The following is a 19,458-nucleotide window of genomic DNA, read 5'->3' as shown; positions in this document are numbered from 1 at the left end:
ATAATGGATGATGTTTTCCTGGATGGTTTGTTTCACGAGTTTTCAGTCCATGCCTCAAGTAATGGTTTGCATTGTTGGCATGAAGTGCCATAATGCACTGAGTGAATGGAAGAGTACTTTCCCTTTTTTGGCTTTGTTTTGTTGTTTATGAAGGCAACATAAAGCTACACAGGTTTTATGTTGTTATCTTCTGTGTTAAGTGAATTCCGTGTACGTATAATGACATATTCAGTAAAAATAAAATTGCTTTTGCCAAAGACAGGATGTGAGTATAGCCACAAAACAACAAAATCAAACAGAGTAATATTGCTGACAAATTAGCATCATTGCAAATTATTTGGTGCTGACTAGAATGTATAAAAATTCCCCTTTTGAGGAGGTATGGACAGTTTTTTGCTATTTAGATGCCTTCTGTTTACTTTTTTTTTAGTCAAGAGTACGGTCTGTGTCTTACTTTAAATTATATTTAGTATGCTTGGATATTTTTATGGTGCTTGAAAATGGTGTTTGTGTTTGTGTCTAATCCCTGTTTTTAACAGGTTGTAATCAGACTGACTGGGAAAGGCTAAATTTGAATCGTGTGATTGAGAATAACAACATGTCAGCCTCGGAGCTGCTGATCGCAGGGTCACCTATGGAGTCCTGTTTGTATTCCCAGAAACAGGGCATTTGAGAGTTTTATGCCACAAATTCAATGTGGAAGGACACTTTGAAAAGCAAAAAACAAGCAGATATTCTTTTCTTTCAGTAAATGTTAGACATCAAGAAGCAGCAAAGAATGCAAATAATAGGCAGGAGTGCTGAACAACAATGCACAGCTGGTTGTAATCTTACTCATTCTCAGAGAAAACCTCAGCAGCGCACTGATTTACCTTTGTTTTATTTGTTAACAGCACTTTGACAGAAACCTCAAAGCATATTCAAATATTATTTACTGATACACTAAAACACCAAAGAGAAGTTTGTCTCCACTGCTTTAATGTTGAGACTGCTGCAGATTTTTGTATTTGCTCTTTCTCAGAAATCTATAAAGATACATGCACATGTGTGGACTAAGATTGTCGCTGTTTACCTGTTTTTATGACCCATGTCAAGTGGCACTACAACCAACAGAGGTGACAGACTCATGTGCTTAATGACCAGCAGTTAGATCTATTACTCACAAGCTATCAAACAAGTTGAGGTTTACAGCACTCAGAATGATCAAAATGCTGAAGTGACAGGCAACATGTTAGTCTACTATATTCTGTATTCAAATGTAGAACAAATCACAGTAGCTCCAAAGTGCTGTGATTTACATATTTGCCTAACAAGTGAAAGCTCCCGGATTTAATCCTGGGAGGAGACACAAATCCCTCTGGGATTGTGTCAAAAAGGGCATTTAGTCTAAAAAAAAAAGAAGGAAAATCATCCCAATCAAACATGCAGAGCTACCTCCTGTGGTGACTCCATGTGAATAAGGGAGCAAGCCACATTTAAAATACTTTAAATTGCTCTGCAATACCCTCGGACTACACCTGTCAACATATGGAATATACCTACTTTTAATCATTTGTCTTAAAAACAGCCAAACACACACAGAGTATTTATTAGTTTTTGTTTTTTTACTGTTCCCTCCCTTGAAGTTGTTCACAGCAAGACCACCTCACGTGGTATCTGTCACCTAGGTACACATAAAACTCCCCCTGTGTTTGAAGCACTATTACAAGAGCCAGAGCTCACTGCCCAAAGGCTTTTAATTGTGTTAGGAAACCATGGGCCCTTTTTTTGTACAACAGGGCTTCTGACAATACAGCTCTGATTGTGGTTTTGGACAAACAATAGTGCTGTGATTTGAGCCACTTGGCCTGTGGTTGCTGCCACAAGACTTTCTGACTTCTGGCAGCGGGTGGTGTCAACATCCTCCTCATGTACCACTCTGTACGAAGGCTGGTAGTGTTTATCTTTGGGTGGGTGGGTGTTTAGGTTTTTGTTATTCTCTCAAACTCTTTCCTTCTTCCTACCAAATATATGTGTTGCCCCTCTCGTTTTTGATCCAAACAGATCCAAAGTTCTCAAGTTCTGTTTGCTTCTTTATTGGTATTTATCTTCAGGGAACACTTTGGGCCAACTTTCGTATTCAGAACTGCGTTATTTTTCATGGCAAGAGCCTGGAAATGTGACTCATTAGTCATATTGACATGATAGCATCACATACTTCATGCATGTCCATTAAGAAAAGCACCAAACACCAATGGTAATCTACTGGATTGAGATCTGATAACTGTGGAGGCCATTTGAGTATTGTCACATTCAAGAAACCAGTTTGAGATGATGAGAGCATTGTAACATGCTGTGGGGACACTGTGATCACAAAGGGATGGACATGATTTGCAACAATGCTCAAGTAGGCTATGGCATTTAAACAATACTCAGTCGGTGTTATGGGATCCAAAGTCTGCCAAAAAAAATATCCGCCACGCCATTACACCCAGATCCAGCCTGAACCGCTGATACAGTACAGGATGGATCCATGCTTACATGTTTTGTACAAATAGCAGAGATTCATCAGACCCGGCAATATTTCTCCAATCTTCTGTTGTCGAGTTTCCTGTTCCTAGCTGTCCGGAGCAACACCTGGTGCAGTCTTCACCTGCTATAGCTCATCCACTTCAAAGTTTGACATATTTTGCACGGTGTTCTTCTGCATACCTCGGTTGTTATGTGTGGTGAGTGCTGCTGTTGCCTTCTTATCAGCTCAAAGCAGGCCATTCTCTTCTGACATCTGGCTTCAGCAAGGCATTTTCGTTCAGAGAACTGTTGCACTGGATCACTGGATATTTTCCCCTTTTCACACCATACTACATTCTCAACCCTAGAGATGGTTGTGAGGGAAGGTCCCAGCAGATCAGCAGTTTCTGAAATACTCAAACTAGCAATCATATCATGTCAAGTCAGTTTAGCAGGTCAGACATGCATACAGGTCATGTGTTGATGGATCATACAAGCTACTTTGGGAAGACTGCAACATTTCATTAAAGAAAATGCACAGATTAAAAATGGTGTTTTAAAAGAAAGCACACTCAGCAGTTGCCTCACTAAGTACTGAGTTACTGGAATTTGATCAACAACCATATTAACCTCCTACGGATCCTATTAAACTCCATTTGCAATCCAAAGCTTTGTAACTTTTGAGGAAATTGAACTTTCAAATCACCACTTTAACTACAGTAATGTACAGGAAATGCATTCTGTGTTGTCACAGTATACACTGGTTGATATGTTTGGTGTTGACGTTTTGGGTCAGAAGCCGACAGATGAGACACAGCTAAGAGTGAGCGCTCGCTGTGTGGTCATCACCGGCCGCTCTACACTGACTCCACCTGAAGCAGGTGGTGTGACCCGAACACTTGATACACACTCAGTCAGACAGATTGAAAAATGACTATTCTTTGTCACTATGAGAACAGGCCAGTATGAAAACACACACACACAGGCACACTATCAGGGACAAAATGTCCTATCTCACACCTAACAACTGCCCCTTTGGCTCTCTCTCTCTCCCTGTTCAGCACCTTTTTTCCAGCCATTATAATCTGTTAAACACGATGAGTGGAGGTTGGAGTACAAAGTTCAAACTGTTGAGTCCATAATGGCGGCTTTAAAAAAAAAAAAAAGTAACCCACTTGATCTTAGCTGCAGCTATAATATGTTTACTAGCATCTGCCTTCTCATGGCACAAGTAGAAATCTGATCAGTTTAAATTCTGTCTTTCAGAAAAATAAATTGTAAAAGAGGAGGAAGGTGCCTCTTTGTTCAGAAAAAGTGATTATTAAAGATATTTTAATTAAAGTTGGACATTTTAAGCATTTAGAAAAAAAAAGACAGATTTATCATCAGTCAATTATCTGGCAGTGGGAGCTGCACCGAGCATGTGAATCTTCCATCTCATTTGTTTTACAGAATTTCCTGCACCTCAGCAATCTGGCAAAATGAATTGTAGCTCATGTCCGCTTTCATTTTTAACATATTTTTTTATTATACAGGGTGTATCAAAAAGAATCATTTACTTTCAAAAGGGTAACATTTTGTAAGTTATAGGCAGAGAAGCTTGCATTGAATTTTAAAATACAGGGTCGAATAAAAAGTTTTACAAAAAACAATGTAAAATGTTTCCAAGTGCGTGAAACTCATGAATATCCTCTTTCTAACAGTATGTGTGTCAGTCATTACAATCTGCATACATTTTCACAGTAATGAATATTTCTAAACCTGCATGCACTTAACAGCCACAACAGGTACAGTGCAATCAACGTGGGGTGGCTGTCGCTGTAGCTCAGGTGATGCTCTGTGATGCATCCATGGGAGTGTGCATGCATGTGAATGTTAAATAGGAATCATTTAGAAACAGTGTTGTGCGAATGTACAAGTTGTGTAAAGCACTTTGAGTGCTCATCTAGAGTAGAAAAGCACTAAATAAGAACCAGTCCATTTGTCATGTTCAACTGCTAATTAACCCAAATATGTAATCCACCAATCTCATGGCAGCAACACATGTACAGTAGCCCTGGTCAAGAGTGATGTTCAAAACAAGCATCAAAATGCAGGTCAATCATTCTCCAAAATACCTTATTGATGTCAGAGGAGACAGACAGCCTTTAAACTCATAGGAAGATAAAAATAATCACTTGTCACACTTCGGGGCCCTTAGTACTGAGTAAAAAATGTTTAAATCCCACAGGCTACCTGGTTATTATTGATGACCAATTTCATCATTTAAGACGGCAGTCTGCCCTTCTCGTTCCAGCAGGATAATGTGCCGTGTCACAAAGCTCAAATCATCTGGTTTCTTGAACATAACGATGAGTTCAGTGAACTCATCATTAGGTTCAATCACAAGACCTAAATCCAGTGCTTTTAGAGTACCTTTAGGATGGTGGTGGCACAGGATGTATCATGGATCATGGATGCACAGCCAAGAAATCTGTAGTAACTACTGTATACAATAATATCATGTCACTATGGACCAGAATATGTAAGGAATGTTTCCAACCTTGTTGTATCTATGCCAAGATGACTTATAATAATAATTCTAATAGTAATGATGTGAAGCGTTGATGTGTTTTGGTAATAAGCTTTTTCTTTTTATCTTCTATTTCAAGGAAAAGCTGAAAATCAACCTTGCAAGCTTTAGGAATTCATCAAACAAAAATGACAATATGAACAATGTATTATACACAGGGTTAAGTGAATGATAAAACTGCATGTAGGAAGCTTGTGTGGGTGTTCAGATGGATAAGGACAGAGAAGTGGTGGAGAGAGAGGGCAGTTAAGGTAGCAACATTGCACTGGAGGAGGAGGAGGAGGTGATGGCAGAAAGGTGAAGTGGCCTTCTTCTGTTGGCAAGGTTGAAGAGGGGAGTAGAGGAGCAGGAAGGGGCTAGATGTGGGAAGGAGAGCATGCTCACCACCTGATTCAATTAACACCACACGCAGTAAACAAAGACTGCTGACTGGCCATAGATTTAGCAACATATCACTTTTGGCATTTATTTTTTTTCAAGTTCTGACAATAGATTTAAGACATTGTGAATGAGGACAGATGCAGGAGGGAAGTAACTGACGAGGCGTTTAATTATCATATATTTGCTGTTACATTGCTAAAGTAATATGTAAGTCCTCGATTATTGTAGATTAGTTAAATACCTTGCAGGAAATGTGAAAATACTTTTTGTGCGCTTACATTTAACACACTGCATTGAATTTTTTGTTGCCTATGGAAATTGCAATACTCTCCACCATGATTTATCACTTAATGGCCAAATATGCTGGAGTTGAGCTCTTGTTGGTAATAACTACAGTAAATTTCAAATCTTTGAACGTACCAATAATACGTCAGTGATTTGCCAAATGAAACAGTCTGGGGAACACGGGACATACTGCAAATTTTTGTATGAATATTAGAGATGGCACGATACCACTTTTTTATGTCCGATACCGATACCGATATCATAAATTTGGATATCTGCCGATACCGATATGAATCCGATATAGTGTTTTTTAATCAACAAAACTGTTTTTTAAATATCTTGCTGCATTTTGTATAAGTTCATACTCAAGTTTAAAACAACAACTACACTAAAGCTATTCTGTTATACCTGTATGCAAAAAAAAATATTTCATAGTACAGCAATACTGATCAATCTAATAAACTTAAACCTACACCATCCTCCCTATTCTGGTATTTTAAGGAGTACTTAGCATAAATATTAAGCAACCTAACTAATAGGGTTCCAACTCCCAGCAACAACAAAAATAAATAAATAAAAAATAGGGAACCACCCCTCACGCTCCACCTCATGATGCTTAATCGACGTAATCAACCTTAATTTGATGCAGTGTGGAAAAAAAATGCACAGAAATCAATTATTTTTCAAGAAATATTAAATAGATTCAACATCTTTCTTCAACAAAATTGCAGACTGCACAGATGGTACCTTCCCAAAGGAAAAAGTACTATAGCTTACTAGGGTATATATATTAGACTTAATAGTTACTATATACAGTAATGGACTTCTATTCATTTTGCATCAAATTAAAACTTTGGCTGTCAGATAATTATTTATTAAAAGCTAGACATTTTAAATGAGAATAAGAAAGAAAAGTATGTCTTTGTGCCCCCTTTTCCCTGTTAATGCCCTATCGGCCCCCCTGGCTAAACTTTGCTAGATCCGCCCCTGCACAGTTACCAGCCGTCAGCTACGTAGAAAAAGATCCTTGAGTAGAAAGTAATATTAAATAAATTCTAACAACAGCTTATCAAGCTTAAACGTGCTGCTGTTGTTCAGCTGCTGGTTTCCTCTTTCTGGTGCAAAGTGGGCCAAAAGCAAACAAGAGACACGGACTTGCGACAGAAAAGCCGATCAGCTGATCGTTAAGCAGTTTCATGATTGAAGTAGCAGCAAGAAGAGGCAGTCGCTTGTTAAGCTTAACGCAGGAATGCTTTACAAACATTCAGAGATGGACTTACACACTTGCTTTACTTCTCTCGGGATAACTTTGTCGGAGATGAAATGCCGGGTTGCTAGCGAAGCTCCACATGCTATCCAGACCACTGACAGGTCCTGCATGCCACAGCCGGTCTATCACGTGATGCATACTGCTCCGACGTGCTAACCTGAGGTGAGTTACGGTGTGTTGCAAGTTTTGTGAGGTGCTTTCGTGATATTTAATGGATCGGATTACATTTTTTTATGATCCAGTAATTTAGGTCAGTATCGGACCGATACCGATACGTAATATCGGATCGGTCCATCTCTAATGAATATGTTCATCATTATCCAGCCTGAAACAGAAAACAGTTCCTGAATATTATGTTTTCATCTCTTTACAAGTGTAATGAAAGCCAAAATAAGGCTGCCTCACAAGAAAGGGAGCCCAATGCTGCCTAATGCAGGATGTATAATGGACCTTATCATATCTCTTATTGTGTATCTGCATGCTGGGGTCTGCATTACTTTGGTGATAGTGACAGAAAAATATAGCTTTACTATGCAACATAGACGAGGGAATAAGATTTTGATAGGAGTGGTGAGAACGCAACGTCGACAACTCTCTTCATCTTCAGATTTTCATATTACCTCAAGCCAGGCTCATTCAGCTCATCAAAACAGAAAAGAGGGAGAATGTTTACAGTCTCTCTTTCTTCATTTGATTAGGTTGTTCTCAACGGCTAAATTTATCCGTAGTGTTGCGGATACTCGTCGTGGATAACTGCTTTGATTGCACTGATGATGTTCTTTTATTCATAAACATTTGGCCAATGATAGCTGTTATTATTATCCTGAGAAGGGAATGGAGGACCGTGCTGATCTTTCTATATAATTCTATAGAATTTAAGTTGGCAGAGGGTGGAGGAAAGGCATGTTGATATCAAAATTGAGCCACTGCTTTACTTTATGTTGTTGTCCTCAGTAACAGTCAGAGAAATATTACGCTCCATAGGCAAGGGAAACTTGCAACAATTATTTGGTCAGTTAACTCTGATTAGACTGGGTTAGAATAATAAATGGATGCAACTGCTATCAGCAACAACCTTTATTGTTACAAGTATTGGACCCTTGTATAAAAGGTTTAAAAAAACAAATCTCTATTTGCTTTGTCCACCTGTTGTGAATGAATGGAATAACTGATTACGGATCCTTTAGAAGGAAACACTAAACTGAAGAAAGTGTGTGTTACATTTGGAAAAGTTTGTTTCTAGCATGTGGTTTATGCATGTCATCAACATCCAAGGGACTACAGATCAGGATAACTCTGGCCCATTTACATGATGAGCCCTGCAATCATGTGAGAGGAATCTGTTTTAACTAAATGGTTCTCTAGTGTAGTTTTGGTGTGTGCACCTAACTAAAAAAGAGACTGCAAGTAATCATTTAAAAAAAATAGAATTATGGGCAAAAATAATTACGTCTTAACACAACCTCAGAAGAACAAAAACACATACACCCATTATTTATTTATTTAGCAAAAACTAAGCCAAAATGCAGAAGCAGTGTGCAAAAAAACTAAGTAAACACTAATTGCTTCCAAAGGAATCAAGAAGGCAAGTAGCAGCTAGGTGCTGAAAATCAAATGCATTTGATTAATTGATCATCAGAAAATGTGACTGAGGTTTTTGACTGGCCTGGCTCATTAATGATTGTAATGCCACAATTCCCAAGCAGGAGACACACAGGATATGATCTACATTCAGTCTGGTAAGGATTTTAATGCTGTTTCCAAACAATTTGATCATTTTAGAGTATGAACATTTTTTGCACATGGAAAAGACACAAAAGTGGTGCATGTCTTCACACGCCTTTCTCCCTAGAAGTAGACATCCAACCAAATTCACCCTAAGACAAAACCACACAATGCTTAGAAAAACTGCTGAAAACCCAAGGGCTATCAGACTTTGCAGGCCTTGGTTAATATTTTATGTTAGAACTGAGAAAAAAAGACTGAACATGTATGGCTTGTCTGAATAAAGGGTCTTTTCTCTGTAAGGAACACTGCTGTACAGTTTAGGTTTTTCAAAGTTGCATATAAATTTTGTTTTGTCTGTCTGAAGGCCAGGTTGAGGGGTGATTTTTGGGCTTGTTTTGCAGCCATGGCACCTGGGCACCTTGCAGTAATTAAGTTAGCACAGGCTCCTCTGTAAACCATGTCAATCAAATAAGGATCAAATGTGAGCTGGTTGTCTAACAGCAAAACCCATCTAGGAATTTGGAGGAAGCTGAAGAATTTGAAGGTAGTTCTCCTTCATTATTCCATCTACTACGTACAATCTACCATAACCACTGGCAGCAAAACAACCAGATGCATGATGCTACCACCACCACCATGCTTGACATTGTATAGGTTTTAAAAGCCTCACCTTTACTCATTATTCTGTCTCTCTGGTTATGACGGGTCATAGTCATTCATTCTATAAGTAATTGTAGCAACGTGTCAGTAAATATGTTTACTCCGGATCTTCCTATGGCAAAGCCTGCCATTTAGTGGGTCAACAGGGGAAGCACCATGTAAGAGCTCGAGCAGTGGTTTTCTCCCAGCACTCGACAGGGAAGGTCCATTTCTCTGTGTCTCTGTCAATTCCTGCGTCTGTTGCTCTTGAAAAGGCATAATCTGTAAGTGTGGCAAAATGATTGATTGTTCTCACTTATTAGTACCTTGTTCAGTGAACTGATGAGTTTCTTGTGTGTTTAGCGAGTTTGTTACATTACTAGCATAAGCTAGCTTTTCGTGCTTTGTTTAACCTGCTAGCATGAAACATACCAGCATATGGTGTTAGCTGTATTTCTTGAGATGCTATGCGGGTGTATTGTCGATGTTGAGATTGTGTAGTGACTGCTTACTCATGGCAACAATATTGAATGTAATCTTTGTGTATTTGCATGGAGACTAAATACACAGTATTCTGATTCTGTTATTACACTTTTACAAAGAAAAATAAGGAGCGGTAAAGCTCTGAAGGATGCGACACGGTCTCCTGAGTGTTCACTGAAGCCATTTAACGTTTAGCTCTCTGCTTAAGCCGAATAGAGACATTCAGCTGAGGGCAGAAGACTCATACAAGCCTACCTCTTGTCATAATAGCCAAACAAGTCAATCTTTAAATCATCTGTTCATAAAACTTTTCCTTGTGCTGTCATTGCTTGTCCATGGAGGCAGCTACAAATTTCAGTCAAGCTTCAAGATGTCAGTTTTCAGTTTGAGTTTCCTGAGTAGTAGTCAATCCAGTCAAAAAAATCCTTTGTTTCTGAGAAACTACCGACTGTAGTTAATCATGATCACTATTAAGAAGTTCATAGACCTTGGCCTTGTAGTTAAGTAGAGTTAAAATACATACAAAACTTCAATATGTCTTATAGAGATTATTGTAGAATAACACAGCTTATTTGACACAGGAGGATCTGGTCATGGATCACAAGTTAGTTGGGTCTTAAGCACTGCTAAAACTTGTGCAGCAATCAAATTATACTAATTTAGTATAATAAAGGCCAGACTCTGAAGCTCCTCCTATTGTGTAATTTCCTTTTTTTCCATGAGTATGTGAGTATACATGCACGGTTGAGCATGTTATTAATTACATTCACCACAACAACAAAAAAACCCCCTGTGCTTCCAGAGAGCGTGAGCACAGTTCGTAGTTGGGCAAAGTATGTGTTTTCAACATGTTGCAGTGCTTCATTAAAGTAAGGGTTTGGAAGGGATGCCATTTGTTGCTTCAGAACAAACACTGTGGAAGGAAGATGCTTTTGGTGTTTGAGTTTGTGCGCGTATGTGCACGCGTGTTCCGTTGTCATTTTGAGTTCATTTGTATGCTGTCTTGCTTCTTGTACATGCAGCTACTTTTGCAAACCTCCTCATTGCCCTCTGTGTCTGCCCATTCAGCTCATTAGGCCTAAGGGCACATCTTGACTCTGTCATCGTCATGGCAACACCGGAATTAAACTACTCAGGGCGTGTTTGGCTATTCCGGTGCCTTCGTCTCGCAGGTACTTATAAAATCATGTGGAATATGCATTTGTACCTATTGGTGCTCAGCAGAAAAAGATTTGCATCTGTATATATGCAAGGCTATGTATGCATGGCCATATATATCTGCACATGTGGAAAGAGGGTCTCTAAAGGTGGCAGTCCAAATTGATATGACCTGTGTCTGGCCCCCTAGCTAGTTATTTATTTATTTTTTTGCCTTGAAACCCTAATAAAAGTCTGTCTACAGCAGTAGCTAAGCTACTTTTCACATGATGGGATGAGAGCAAAGTGGAGCACTAATTTGTATGCACAGAAACACTCTAGCTGTCACAGGGTGGTTTTACCCAGGAGATTAAGAACCCATAGAGACTTTAGTGTCAGAAAGAGATCATGTTTTGGTCTTAGTGATCAGCACTAGCTGCCACATGACAGGGTGATAAACAGGAGACTCAGATGGCACACCGTGGTTGATTTAAATGCCCCCACACATTCACCTCACTATTAACAGGGCTGTAGCTCCTTTAAAGGATGCACTTTCAATGCATGATGAAATATCTGTTAGCAAAGGCAGAGGGAGGGAGATTAGCAACATTCAGCTATTTATAAAGGAGTGAAGGCTAATTTAGTGTTGTGACCAAGAAATGTACGTAAAAAGCAAAGATTTGTACATAGATATGCTGAGTACACCTGTATATGTGTAATGTATATGCTCCAAAAAAATGAAACTCACCCAACGTATTCTCCAATATCACTTTGTGGCAGTTATATATGTGTAAAATGGGATTGTGTGTGCCCTGCATGCCCCTTCTAGTATTTAGTTTAGCTCTATGATTCATTTGCTTGTCAGTACGCCGACCCTGCTGTAAAAGACAATATTCTCAGTGTGGATGTTTTCAGCCAAGTTGGCTTTTACTACATTATTGGTGGTATTATTCAACCTGGTTTGCCAACCTTCCTTTAGGCTTCACATGGGGAGAGATTATATTGGTTTTAAAACAGTAGCTTTGTTTTTACAGCCAGAGGGCAATGCACACAATAATTCTAATCTGCTTTTTGAACTGAATAAAAATCATTAGCTTGAGAATAGATTTGCCTTCGTATGAAGACAGTCTTTTGTGTTAACAAGTAGCTGATATTCTTTAACTTGGCTCTGTGGGATGCTTTTAAGTAGCTCTTATCCATACAAGATAACTCCTCACAGACACTGTTTTGTTTTCACAAATAGGATTCATTGTCCAGTTTTTTTAAAATCTCCATTTCTGTTAGCTGGGGAGGAACAACAAACAGCCAGTAAACTAGGACTTCAAGGCTATTACAATTATTGGATCTGGCAATGCCTGCAAGGAAAATGTATGCAGTTTGAGTAAAATATTTGCTAACTGCTTTGCACCTGATGCTAACTGGCACACAGACTAAGAGTCCTGGCACATGACTTCACAGATATTTAAGATGTAGATAAATAAAATGAGACAGAGGCATATCAGAAAAATGGAGGGGGCATCTCAGTTGGGGGGAACATAATGGATCTGAACTTAATCAACAATCAACATTAATGTTAACGCTGCTCTGTTTATTCAAATTAATCATCAAGGACAGGGCACCCCCCCCCCCCTCCATGCCAGAAGAGCGGAGAATTTGTCTCTGCAGCACCTTGCCATGGAAATTGATGATGAATTACTTCGTTTATCAAGTCACCCCTATTAACAAGCCTGCTGACAGCCCCGTCTCCATCCCAGCGATATTTTCTTTGGCTTCAGTGGATCGTAATTTGGATCCTGAAGATTTTTTTTTCTTGTTTGTCATCTGACTGAAAAGTGAAACTGCAACAAGCACCAGTAGTAATGGCTCGGTGTGATGCATTTCACTTAACATCTCACTAGTTAGATAAGTGGATGAGTAGCAGCGGAAGGAGCAGTTATGTTGAAGTGAGGAAGGAAGAGTGTGCATAAATCCCAGGGTAGCTTCACTAGCAGCTCAGGATAAACACAGATTAATGTCGTTCGACCGACACATCACAGAGGATGTGTGCTTAGATAAACAAGATGCACCGAGGATATTGAAGCCCTGCTTAGATAGATTCCTATCAAACTATCTCTCCTGTAATTTGGAATCAGTGCAATCTTTTACTGAAGAAAAATAAAACCAATAATAATAATAATAAAACTAATAGGAATGACGTCTCTCCCAGTACTAAAAGCTTGAGCAAGAGAAGCTCTAAAGCACCAATAAATACAAGTTGAAAGCTCAGCAAAAGCAACAAGGGCAAGAATTTCTTTAAACTACCTTTAATTCAACTGAGCAAAGGTAAAGTAATTTGGCTTAGTTCAGCAAAGATGGGTCTAACTTTTCAGGCTATAGATTGAAGCTAAATGAAAAACACTGGAGATTCATTAACCACCACCCTTCCATGAGAGATGGATGGCTGAGAATGGCAAAAAAGGTAAAGAAAATAAAAGAAGCAATCAGATGAAAGGGTGAACCAAGGCTCGTGGCAGAGGAAAAAGAAATAGAGCACATTTCTTGTGTAGGCCATTCATCATATGCAGCTGGAATAGGAGGGGGAGAATGAATGGCGGTGCGAAGGGGAGAGACGAGAGATCGGTAGGGGCTGGGGACTGATGAACAGTTGGCCTATCCCATCAAGGATGCCTTCTAACCTGTGCTACAAAAAGGGGCATCCATCACACAGGCAGGCGGTAGTGCTTTACACAAGTGCACGGGCATAGAAACACACTGCTCACGTGCTGGGCTCACACTCGCAAAGGGCACAGTGATCACAGCTAGAGGCTACTGTACATCGCCTAGCAAACTCTATTACACTGTGAAGTGTGGAGATGTTCCATGCACCATTTTTTTAATGTGCAGGTGCAGGATTGTGTTGCTTTTCATTAACATTTTATCAATCAGTGTGTTTTGTTTAAGTACTAAAAACAATGATATAGTCTCAGTGTCTCAGACCTTTTAGCTCCTTTGTTAGTAGAACATGAAGTGGAAATACTGGTTCTCCTGTCTTTTGCTGTATGCTTGCTAAAGTCAAATTTTATACACGTTTGAGTCACAATCAAAATGTGGTTCTTCCATAATGATATCAAAAGCAGCACAGCAAACATTTGTGCCACTGCAAAGTAGGCGATGCTTAAATCCTGGCAACATGGTGATTACCCCTCCTGAATGTGAAGTTCAATTACAGTTGCTGCCACTGTTTCTCAGTCAGCAGTGGTTAAGACAGTTTATACAACACTAATTTGAGGTGACCTAGACCTCATTTAAATTGAACACAATAGCATGGTTTGTTTGCCTTGATGAGCTAATCATTGACTGGAGTGATTGCATTAAAACACATTGTTTTTTGTTCATACTTTTTTTTATAAATGCTGCTGTGACTGAGTGTTAATATGTCCACGAGGACAAACAACACAGGTTGTGTTTGTTTCCTAATTTGTGTATATTTGCATGCGATTACTGTGAGAAGTAGTTGGAAGGCAGTATACTAGCAAACCCTCACGCTTCCTGGGTGTGTTAATATGTCCGTGGGTCCACATGCACACGCACACACACTCATACATATAAACAATCATACGTAACAGCTTATATATCTGCACTTTCTGTTTCAGTGCAAGATTCACATCCTCTGAAGAGATATCACTGTTTTCTCCATACTGCAGGGCAAGCATCTATCAGTGCAGTCCTGACAGCCAGCTTTGTGTCAAATGAGTCTCGTGTGTGAATTTTGCACATGAAATACACACGCAACACTGTGTGTATGTGTGTGGAGCTTGTTTGTGACATGAGGCCACAAGTGTCGCTCCTGACCGCCAGATGTTGGTGCTCATGCCACATGACTGTTCACTCTTAATCGCAGGTGTCTCAGGTCACATACTCTGCTGCTGCTCCAGTTATGGATTAGTCTCTTCCAGCTATTGACTGCTGGTGGAGCTGGAGGCTGGGGCGAGGCTGATAAAAGACACCTGAGTGTGTGTGGCATACTAGGATTCTGGCTGTGGTTTGTATTGACTACCTGGCCTAATCAACAGTCAGAGCTGAAGCAAGAGCTTGTTAGCAGCCATGTACTGCTTAGATGTCTGCATGATGTAAGATTCTAGGGTGAGGTAGAATGGGTTTGTGGGTGTGTTTCTGTAAATGTCAATGTGAGTCAAAGGGCATACAGTAAAGCAGGGGGAAAGGTGGAAGGAATGACTTTCATCTCTTAGTTTCATCTTTCCCTGCACACACACACACACACACACACAAAAAAAAAATCATATATTGAAGAGTCTTGATTCTTAGAATAACATCGCCTTAGTTTTTTGTTTCATTTTTTTTTCTTGGAACTTTGGACTTGGTTAGACTGGTGGTAGCATTTTTGAAAGACAAAAATTTGGAAACAAAAACCCACTTTGAGCTAAAAAAAAAATCAATAATACTATCCTTCCACAGGGACTCTGCACCAAGGAAGGTTTCATTTTTTTTTCCTTTTTCAGGAGAAGTTTTACCTCTACAGAGACACGAATGTAAAAGTAATTCTCTAAACTTTCTTCTCTTCCTCCCCAGTGGAATTTCCAAACTGTTCAAATCAAAGTATAATCCTAAGTGCCGTTGACACACTTCACAGGTCTGGATTTTATTTGTGAAGACAAAGGCAAGAGAAGCAAGAAAACACGAGACTTTCGTGGGTAGACAGAAAGCGACGAGCATTATTAAAAATGGATGAAAGCATTACTTGCTTTTTTCGGTTTCTGAGTTAGAGTTAATGAGGAAAATTAGAGTGAGGGGGGGGGGGGGGGGGGGGAGAGAGACTGATTGTACAAGGGAATGGGGAGGAAACTTGGCTGTGGTGCTTGGAGACTTTGTTGCCATGGAGATCAGTGGGGAGGCAATTAGAAATGTGCAGATCGTGTTTGAATGGTGTATGCATAATTGATTAAAATCATAGAGTGTGGTTGCGGTGGTGATGGAGATGATGATGGTGATGAAAAATCAATACCTCGTTTTGCGGTGAATATCGAAGCTAATGTGAGCAGGATGTTTCCACGTAGACCCAAAGTTCTTGTGTGTTTGTAAAAGAGAAGTATTCTTAGTTTAACACAAACCAACATGATAATAATAATCAATGTTAATATAATTCAGTGTATTGTATTTAACATAAACGCAGATAATCATTGCACTGAAGCATTAAAAAATGAAAATATAATGAATGACTCATTTGTCTTTACACAATTAAGTAGAAAACAGTGTTACAATAATGATTTAATATTATTTTGAAAGCATGCACAAACTTATAGTCCCTTGGACCTTCTTTAAATGAAACAATGTATGTTTTTTAATATTTCAGTTTTAAGTTTTTTATGAATAGATAAATATTTTGCTCCCCGTTTAGCCTTAACTTACATCCTGTGGTGTCTGCTCTATTTTAATGGTACAGGAGTGATTAGACTGTAAGTAGTGCTTCTAGTTTTGTTTTAGAAATTGTTTGTACCCTGTTGATCATAACTTTTTATGCTGCATCCTGATCTGAGGAAGAGTTTCATACTAGGCAATGGCCGAACCATACTATTGTCATGATTAGGAAGCGCTAGGCAGACTAAAAAACTTAAAAAACAAATCTTTATTTGAAGGCATGTATTGTCCACAGGGACCAAGGAAAACTAACACGGGCGACTAAGATCATGGCAACAGGCAAACAATATGACATGACTGGGGCTAGTGGGAGACACTATCAGACACACCAAGGAGCACAGCTGTAACTCACGAGGAAGAGCAAGACTGGGGAAAGTAAAACTGGAGACTAAACACATAGAACAGGGATTACCAAAGTAAAACAGGAAATAAATGCTAAAACAAGGACTCAAAAAAACAAAAGTGTATATTATGTAAAATTCATCTCTCAGTGTTCTGGTCTCTTTTTTTAATTGAAGCAAAGTAATTCTGAATATTTTACATCCTTGTGGAGTAATATTTCACTCAACTTTAATAATAACACAATGACAGATTAGTTTCCTGAAACCTCTCTCACACACAGCAGCACTTGATGACTGCTATCTTACATAAAACATTTGTCTTTGAAAGTCACTTACCAATCAGGTGTAAAGCTGTTGAGCAAATAATTTAAAAAAGGGGGGATATTTGGAAATAATCGTGAATATAAAAACTGGTAAATCACATATTTTAGGCCAATCGAGAGATAAAAATATATAACGTAGTACGATATCTATTATTGCCTAGTCTTCTCCTAGTCAGGTGCCGGTCTCCATGGTGATGGGGTGTCCATGCCACTGTCTGGCATCAGCACTCCAGAGATTTGCTATTTGCTGGGCTTCCTGCCAAGCCTTTCTCTGTGCAGGTGCCAATGGGTCTGCAAAAACTGTTAAATCCATGACTGACAGATTGTAGTGTTTGAAACTTTGTGGTGAATTTGACTGCCGACTTACGTATTTTATGAGAAACTATGAGATAGTTTGGACGCAATGATTATAATTCATATTTTAGGTGTCCTGTTCGCAGCAATATAAATGCCTCACTTTGCAGGCTAAATCGCACAGGACACCATTCGGTGAATTCCAGACATACTTGCTGGGTGGCGTGTAATAAATCTTACAAGACACATGGCAGTCGGTGAGCTCAAACCTGTACGTATCAAACCTGAGACAGTCCACTTAGCAAACTGTATACTGATAAATATGACATACTGTATATGTTATATTTAATAACAAAGTTGTGACATATTAAATGTTTTGCACAAAGCCTGAGGAGTCTAGCAAAACAGCTTTCTTCAGTTGGGGTCTTCAGCTGCATTCAGCTTACAGTGTACTGTTGTTGCTTAGTTTCCATCTGATAAAATTGTGGCCTTGGACTTCTCTGCTACATTTGCATAGCTTCTTCTTATCCCTTTATTGAATATAGCGTATACCTTTGTTTTCTGGTTACCAAACAGTATGCTTATGTACTGAATGCAGATAGATGCACTTCACTCGCATACGAGCGTGTGTGGGAGGCTACTTTGTGTAGTTTTCCTTGTAACAAGGGGAGCTGTGCTTTGCCTTGTAGCAAAGTAACTTAATAATAGGGTTATGGCACAAAGAGGTATACACTTAATGACTACGTGCATGAAAATGTGTGTGTGAGTAGAATACACAAGAGTATTGCATTTAGTTTTGCTGCATGTTTATGTATTTTGTAACTTAGTGAATTTAGAAAAAGGCTTTTGATGAAAACCCGTCGGATATAATTAAACTGTCACGTCCTCGTAAGCTAGTGTTTTAGTTATTCATTTTCATTTAGTTAATAAATTAAAATGTTGCTGTCCTCGCTGGAGCTGTAGCAGAGATTGTGATCAATGGTTTGAAATGCCTACAGCCAATAAAGCTGTGACAATATTTCATCAAACATGGAGAGCACTTGTATTTTAATGAAGGCAGTGTGAAGTCTAAGCCTTGTGGTACAGGTCTATACAGGCCAGAACATCCAGACTGGCCAACAGCCTGTATCCACAGGCTGTGAGGCTCCTGAACTCTCTGCCCCCCTCTCACGGACAATAACCATATCCAACTTCTTAATAGCAATGAACTGGTCTGCATTGGTGCATCATATCTTTATTCTCTTCCCCCTCCTGCCCCCCCCCCCCCCCCCCCTCTTTCTTAAATAGATAACTATCATATCTGATATCATATCTCACAGTACAATAATATTGAATGGGTTGCATTGTTGTATTTTGTCATGTTTCTCAGGTCTTTGTCTGAATTTCTACGAACATTATTGCTAAGGATTGTCTTATTGCATTGGAGTCACACTGGGATAAATATGTACACTTGGGTTTTAAGGGGTATTTATTATTTTCTTCTTTTTTTTGGGGTTGTATGGAAGCCCCAAACGCAATTTCATTGTTCTTGACAATGACAATAAATAAATAAATACTAAATACTAAATACTTGTGTTTGGCCTTTGTCTACTGAGTTTCTTCTTGATAAGGGAATAACGACATCTTAACACACTGGCTGCAATGACACAGATTTCCACCACGCGGTAGATAAAAGGGTGTGCTTGATATTGACTCTGTGACAGTCCTATACACATTCTCATTAACAAACAAAGAATCTCTGTCTGTGTTAAAACAAATGTGTCTTCGTTGCTCTGTCTTTGACTGAAAGCGAGGCCCTTTGAATTATTCTGTAATTTATATTTTCTGCCCATCAGTCCGTGTTCAGGGTCTGCTCTGTCTCGGTTTTATTCTCTTTCCAAACAGACACATTTGTGGATGATATATCATTTGCATCACTTCCCGTAGGTTAGACAGGGAGATAAAAAGAATAGGCAGAATTCCTCTCATTATAATCATGTTTTGACTTCTGACACGAGTGAAGATGACCTCAGTCTCTGTTCCATCTGTTACTTGTCTCCCTTCGTTCATTGTCTTCTTCCTCCCTCACTGCCTTCTTTCTTTTGCTCTGTGCCTGTAACT

At 39.2% G+C, this 19,458-nt stretch overlaps 1 protein-coding gene across 13 annotated transcripts in view; it reads left to right on the top strand.

Annotated features, from left to right (window-relative positions):
- nrxn2b (neurexin 2b) overlaps positions 1-19,458 on the top strand; it is a 698,285-nt gene that overhangs the window by 257,985 nt on the left and 420,842 nt on the right. For 2 of the 13 annotated variants that reach the window (XM_082527638.1, XM_082527639.1), the window contains exon 3: positions 10,917-11,020. The exons of 9 other annotated variants lie outside the window; for them this stretch is intronic. In XM_082527638.1, the coding sequence (XP_082383764.1) occupies positions 10,957-11,020 (64 nt within the window). In that variant the 5' untranslated portion in view covers positions 10,917-10,956. Of the gene's footprint in view, positions 1-5,942; positions 7,161-9,246; positions 9,271-10,916; positions 11,021-19,458 lie in introns of those variants that run through there. 2 more of the 13 variants (XM_082527640.1, XM_082527641.1) reach the window with 2 other exon arrangements.

This window comes from Aulonocara stuartgranti, assembly GCF_965226115.1.
Source record: "Aulonocara stuartgranti genome assembly, chromosome: 3".
In the NCBI taxonomy this organism is placed as follows: domain Eukaryota; kingdom Metazoa; phylum Chordata; class Actinopteri; order Cichliformes; family Cichlidae; genus Aulonocara; species Aulonocara stuartgranti.
The sequence above is the reverse complement of the archived record's forward strand: the minus strand, read 5'-3'. Positions and strand labels throughout refer to the sequence as shown.